The sequence below is a fragment of the Plecotus auritus genome, assembly GCF_963455305.1.
Source record: "Plecotus auritus genome assembly, chromosome: 5".
In the NCBI taxonomy this organism is placed as follows: domain Eukaryota; kingdom Metazoa; phylum Chordata; class Mammalia; order Chiroptera; family Vespertilionidae; genus Plecotus; species Plecotus auritus.
The window spans coordinates 154,274,434-154,281,586 of NC_137776.1; the positions used below are offsets into that span (position 1 = coordinate 154,274,434).

General features: G+C 43.7%; 1 protein-coding gene across 1 annotated transcript; it reads left to right on the top strand.

The window, feature by feature from the left end:
• Positions 1-1,165: 1,165 nt before the first annotated feature.
• Positions 1,166-4,228, top strand: TMEM215 (transmembrane protein 215). The gene has a single exon (XM_080669489.1). The coding sequence runs from the start codon at positions 1,616-1,618 to the stop codon at positions 2,321-2,323; it is 708 nt and encodes a 235-aa protein (XP_080525615.1). The 5' UTR covers positions 1,166-1,615; the 3' UTR covers positions 2,324-4,228.
• Positions 4,229-7,153: the final 2,925 nt, after the last annotated feature.

Here is a 7,153-nt window from a genome sequence, read left to right on the forward strand (position 1 = left end):
CAAGGCAGTGCCTTGTATTAAAGAATGTACCCGGTGCCCTGTTCTGTTCCTCACTATTCCCCATCTACCCCAAATGGGCATCCTGTTGAGAACCATGGTCAAAGCCAGTCTTGCCCCTGGGGCCAGAGAATCCATCACCCACTGCCGTGGGAGGGAGACTGGTTCTCCACACCAGCTTCAGCAAGGGAGGAGAGAATCACCCAAAGCTGGAACTGCAGCGGGGCTGGTCAGCCAGTCCCGCCCAGTCGAGGTTCCCCCTTCTCCTCGTATCAGGGTCTTGGGTGCGACGTGTAAGGACGGGGATCCGACGGCGGAGACCCCTTTTCCCTTGACTGGATCCGGGCTGGATCCGGGCTCCAAGGCCACCCCTTCCAGAGTCCGAAACTGGAAGACAGAGGTGGGGGGGAGTCTCTGGTGACTCCACCCAGGGCTAAGCAAACCTGGCACCCACCCCTCACCGTTAACCCGGCCTGGGCGCTGGTCCTGGGCGCCCGTCCAGGTCTGCAGCCCGCTCCGCGGCTAGAGCACTGTTGAGCACTGCTCGCTGCCACCAGCGCCTGGACCGAGAGCAGCACGGCACCTGGAGGTGTGCCGCCCTCCGTGCACCTAGCCTTGAGGTTGAGAGATGAGCGGTTGGGGTAAATCCTAGGAGCCACTATCAGTCGGGTCGAATCCTCCCGATTTGTAACTAAAGAGGGATCCAGGTCCCGAAAGACATCTCCAGCAGGCAGCTGTGATCCTCGGAGCCCAGGCTGGCCCGTGGGCGAATAGAGCCGAGTTTCCGTCCCGGGTCAGCAGCAGCCTCGCCCCCCCTGACCCTCCCGGGCACTGAAGTGAGTCCAGCCTCCCTGCTCAGCCCTCCTGGGCAGCGGCGGGACGAATCCCGGCTGCTCTGAGGATCCCCACTGGACCCTGGGCAGCCTCTTCCGCTGCTCCTGGGTCTGCCCCCCTCGCGCCCCCACACGTCCTTTTTGTTTCTGAGCTTGCTCTGAAAGTGATGTAACGCGGACAGGCTCCGCGTCGCTTTCCCTCTTTCTCAGACTAAGTCCTCCCTCCCGCCCTCCCTCCAACGCCTGGAAGTCCGCGCGCAGAGCCAGCGCTGGGCTGAGCTGCCTTAGCTTCCAGAGCTTGGGGACCGCGACCCGCACTGTTGGGAAAGACAGGCTCCACTTCCTGGTTGTCAGGAGGAAAAGCCAGGCTTTCCTCCCAGACACAAGGCAGAGAGTCCAGGGCACAGCTGCTGTGGAGGTTTCTAAGGAGACTCAGACTGGCTTCTTCCCCCTGCTCCCAGGAGACAGGAGACAGGAGGAAACCGCAGGTACCCCAGTGACCCCCGCCGGTGGACATTTATATGAAAGACTGAGGTTAAAATAGTAAAGAGACACAGACAGACAGACAGACAGACGGACAAAGAGCAACAGAAACAGGGCAAGAGATAGAGGCAGAGACTAAGATTGTCCGACAGGTGGAGAGAGACAAAGAGTAAAAGAGACAGAGTTGGTGGGTGGGAAATGGACTTGGGAATTTCTTTTAACCCATTGTGATTTCCTCTGTGACGGAAGACAGCAAAGCTGCTCCCTGGCCAGCAAGAAGCCCCAACCTGGATGAGTGAAAGATGAGGCCTGATGACATCAACCCGAGGACTGGGCTGGTGGTGGCCCTGGTCAGTGTCTTCCTGGTCTTTGGCTTCATGTTCACTGTCTCTGGGATGAAAGGAGAGACTCTGGGAAACATACCCCTCCTGGCCATTGGACCAGCCATCTGCCTGCCAGGCATCGCGGCCATTGCCCTGGCCAGGAAAACGGAGGGGTGCACCAAGTGGCCCGAAAATGAGCTGCTATGGGTCCGAAAGTTGCCCTGCTTCCGGAAACCCAAGGACAAGGAGGTGGTGGAACTGCTGAGGACCCCTTCAGACCTGGAGTCAGGCAAAGGAAGCTCTGATGAGCTGGCTAAGAAGACAGGCCTCCGGGGGAAGCTGCCCCCCCAGGGGCAGGCTGAGGTGCCTGTGGCCAGCTCTATCACTACTCCCACCCCCACGGAAGAAGGAGAATGCCAGAGCCTGGTCCGGAGCGGGCAGCAGGAGGAGACTTCCAGATACCTGGACGGCTACTGCCCCTCAGGCAGTTCCCTCACCTACAGTGCCTTGGATGTCAAGTGCTCAACCTGGGACAGGTCCGAGTGCCCCGAGCCCGAGGACAGCATCTTTTTTGTGCCCCAGGACAGTATCATCGTTTGCTCCTACAAGCAGAACAGTCCCTATGACAGATACTGTTGTTACATCAATCAGAGCCAAGGCCGGTGGGACCACGAGACGATAGTCTAAGCTTTGCATACAAGGGTCGCTGTGCTGATAGAAACATGACTACACTCAGCTCCCCATGGAAGGAAACTGCCCTGCTCCAACAGCCTTCACACTGTTAGAGATGGACCGGGTATGTGATGAGTGTGCAAACGTCTGGTGCCTGAGAGCCGTGTAAATAGGCATGTTGGGGACACATTTTAGGGAGGGGTGGAGAGTGTTAAGGACACTGGAAGAGGCAATAGGAGGGAGAGGAAGAAGTTCCAGTTACTTTTTAACAATTTAAACCATGTTGGATGTTTGGTAAATAACCCAACAAGTGCCACTCAGTACCTGCTGAAAGCAAGGCAAATCTTGAGTGGGCTGCAAAAAAAAAAAAAAAAAAAAAAAAAAAAAAAAAATCCCGGCTATTCATAGGGACCCTGAGCTGCTTTAGGTCTGAAAAATATTGAAAGAAGAAAAAAACAATGCTTCGTTATCAGGAATGATTATCTATTGAAAGCCTTTAACACTTAGCATTTGTTAAAAGAAGAAAAAATCAGGACAGAAAATCTGCATCCCTCCTTAGGGTAGGATGGTTTCTGGAGAAAGGGGAGTTAAAGACAGTGAATTATGTCATTGAGTTTTATGATATCCTCTGACAAGATCAGGAATTTCAAATAAAGTAAAGTAAATGTGACTGGCTATGTGAAAAACTAACATTTTTAGATGGCTATGTTACTTATTAAATTCTTCACTAAAAGTGACTTACTGGTCTTTATCTGAAGTGTTTTCTAACATTTACTATCATTCATGTATAATTTCCTCATCAGGTGCAAAATGACTTAATGTAATATTTTCATAGGTCAGAAATTGTTTTCGTCCAGTCAAAATGGATTCTGCATATGTATACAAGTGTCTTTAACATTTGGGGGAAATATGTACTGGTGATTACTATTCTTATATGCCTTTTAAAATCTGAAGACTGTGATGTCAATACCTTAGTCTTGAACTTTATGCAGAATTTATATGACATGCAATGATTAAACTTCTGGAAATGTCAGAAATGTCATTATTTGTACTTTTGTTCAGCATTCCCAAAGACTGTAAGTGCCAATAAAATGAGAGTTAATCTACTAGGATTAACCAAAGCCCAGTTTTTATTAAGTTCATCTGATCAGTAAACATTACATGGCAAAGGTCTGCTTTATTTCATGTTTAATTTTTTGCTGCTGAGGAAAAAAATCACAATGGGGCCCTAAAAAGTATTTCCTCTTTCATTTGATCAACTGTAATAGACAAGAGGTCAATCAGCCAGAATATTATCTGATCCAGTTGAAGAGAAATATTGAGTTATATATAGAAATGGTGATATATTTAATCTTGAAGATCAGAATAATTTTGCATCCTTTAAGGAATGATGATTTCTTTTTAATGTCAGATAGTTTCAGGCACTTTTTGCCAAAAAGGGAATTGAGGACAAAAAGTTTAGGTATATCTCTTTTGAGTATTTCAGGTCCAACTCTGTAATTCTCTAAGTATGGCAATTATTCTTGTTTTTAAACATCATGCTCTTAAAAATCACAATTTTCTAGTCAAATGCAACATCAGAGGTATGTAATTGTTTTTCGGTAGGGTTTAAATGTCAGCAAATGAGATTGGTGATCCTGGGCAAATTTTATCTTCTTACACCTCAGTTCCCTGAGAAGGGAGGAGTGGGACTGACTGATGCTAGGTTACCTCTTTGTTCATTCCCAGGTTGAATATTCTATAGTGCTGTGGCAAAGGCACTTGATATATTGCCATGAAATGAGTTACAGCAAAATGCAGGTCAAAGTTATGCAATTCATGATTACTAATATGTGACATGGATTGAATTATTGCTACTACTAAAAAAAATTTTGTAAATGTGTGAAAGCAGATTTGTTTTATTATCAAATATTTTTTTATTCAGCAAAATACATTTCTGGGGATAAAATAAATATATTCAGAGTAAAATATTTTTGAGGATAAATTTTTTAATATTGGAGCCCCAAATAATCTAATACATAACCTTACACTAAATGTAATTTACTTTGAATTTGGCATGGAGGGAAAATCACAATACCTCTTGATAATTCGAATGCATTTTGAAAGAGGGAAATGATATGTCGAAGGAGGTAAAACTGTTTCTTGATTCCAAAGTGTAAATTCAGCCAAGATACCCAAGCTGGAGCATATTTAGACAACTGTTTCAAGACTTAGTCTTTATTGCAATTATCATGGTAAACAAAATTCAGATAGAGTTCAGTTCAGGCTCTCTTCCAAACTTACTAACCAGCTCCTTTGAAAATGTTTTCAATTCTATGGATCTTAATACCCATTGATCTGGCAAATGTGGGAAGAAAGATTTATTCTTTTAAATGTGTTTTCCCTTTTGATAATATCCAACCTCTAATTGTTTATTAATATCTCCCCTCTACACCTACAGCATCACTTATTTGGTGAACTCACTGTTACTATTCTTTCATAACATTGAAGAAAATATTTTTGAAAATCCACAGTCCCACTATCCTAATAGAACTAACATATTTCTATTTTAGCATATTATCTTCTGGGCCTCCTCCATATGCATATGCAACTTACCTATTATAATCATGTGTTTTTCTTTAATCTTTTCATTATATCCTAAGTATGTTTTCATGTTTTTGTGCAGTGTCCCTAATTATCATTTAACAATTGTGTAATATGCTATTTAGTGATGTACCATGATTTATCATGCCATACCTCATTGCTAGTCAGATACCGTGTTTTATGGATGGTTTCATATAGATGTGTTTTTTCTGTTGTTTGGTAACACAGGTACATTATTTGCTATTTGCCCATAGAAGTAAAAATTTACAATTGAAAAAGCTATATCTTTATAGATGAGAATGAGGGGGCAGAAATGTGTAAATGGATAAAACACTCAGTATTGTTGGTTTTCTCTTCACTCGTGTAGATGCAAGATGTAGGGTAAGAAACAAAATTATGCTTCTTCAAGAGAGTCCCCCACTGGGACCAGGGCCAGTATTTGTAAGAGTAAGAAAAAGATGAGACCTTTCCCCAGTCAAGATACCACCAGTTTGTATCTCAAAATCAGATTACAGTGGTGTCCATCTTCAAGAGCTTAAGGTTGAACAAACAAAATGAAAATAGAACTAGATAATAATAATTACTTTGTAATATTTCAAAAGCATTTTCTTAAAGTATCTCACCATATATTTTATACTTAATATGTATGTAAATTGTTATCTATTAGTGATTTACAAATGAACTAGAATTTCAGGAATTCAATAGACTCTACCCACGAGTTTTCTGTTTCAGTTCCTCACTGGAAAAATTAAACTGAAGATGGAGATGTGGACAAATGCTTGCCTCAACCAAATATCTCAATAAAGGACTGAATTCCACTCAGCCTCTTGTCTAGATAATATAAAATCACATAAACACAATTAAATCACAAGAGATCACTTACTTGATTTATCACTACCCACCATGGAGTCCTCACTCCATGGACACCCAAAAGAAAGAAGTTTACACATGATTCTGTCCAGATACACAAATAGGTGGGCACTGACATTAATCTCCATAGTCTAGTGAGTTATTCCTGAACCTGACCCTTGTTAGAGATTCTTTCTTTACCTTTCCCTTTCTTCCTCCTCCTGACCCCACGTTAGACCCTGCAACCTCAGTGTCCCCAGTGACAGCACACGCCTTTGCATGCTTTACTCCTAATAATATACAGTTTCAAAATAGGCTGGTTACAAAATAGCATATAAAGCTATTAAACACATTTTTGCTATTCTTTAACAAATCCATCCCTGCAAAGTTAAATATAACGACATTTTTGTAATTAATCACTTTCTTATTCTTCATGGTAATGAACCATTGTATGTGAGACGATGGTTCTTCAGTTGGAAGCAAGACCACATTTGTTTAGAAGAATTAGGCTTTTGAAAATCACCTGCCTGTAATTCAACATGGAAATATGAACAATTACCTTCTATGTAAGTGCTGAGACCATCGCACCTACTCAAAAAAGTCCACCTGCCCCTCCCACCCTCTGCAGCAGCTTCTCGGCTCTTCCACGACTGTGCCCTGCAGCTGACCATCCTGAACCTTTGCCCAACCATTTTCTCTGCCTCAAATGCATACTGTCTTCACCACTCTGCTGCTTAATGCCCTAACATCCTTCAAGCGGAAGCTGCCACAACTTCCACAATCTTTTAGCTTTTCCCACTCAGACCGAATACTTCTGTCACCCTGGGGTCAGATGACGCCTCCACCACTATCACTGCACATATTAGTTGAGTATGTATCTGCCTTTCCAACTACAGCGCTTTGAGGAAAGGGACCACATTTTATTCATCTTTCCACCTACCCTCCCTCTGACCCCTCCCACCCCTACTACACACACACACACACACACACACACACACACACACACAGTCTTCCATGCTCAATGAAAACTCTAAATTGCACCATTTGGGTTATCCTCAAAGCCTACTCGCTTCCACTTCCTCTTTCTGGCATGAAAAGAAAACTCTGCCTTGTTGATGTGAATTAAATTAAATTGGATATAGTCAGCAACAACGTGGATTAAAGTAGGCTTGTGGTTTGAGACCCTAACTTTTATTTAGCATCTTGTTTCTTTGGGGAAATCACATCTTACATAATAAGAAGGAAGCGATGAATCTTTCCAGAATTTTTTCTCTTCCCTCCATGACTTGACCTAACTCCTGCTCCCAGCTTTCCTCTATGAGCCAGTGGCCATTCTGCACATGTGACAAGAAACGGTGGTTCTAGGAGCACTTGACAACTAAGGCTTTGAATTTCTGACCAGAAAGAATGTGA

What these genes read in the sequence shown, in the direction of transcription:
- TMEM215 (XM_080669489.1), top strand. Translation starts at nt 1,616, where the DNA reads ATGAGGCCTGATGACATCAACCCGAGGACTGGGCTGGTGGTGGCCCTG.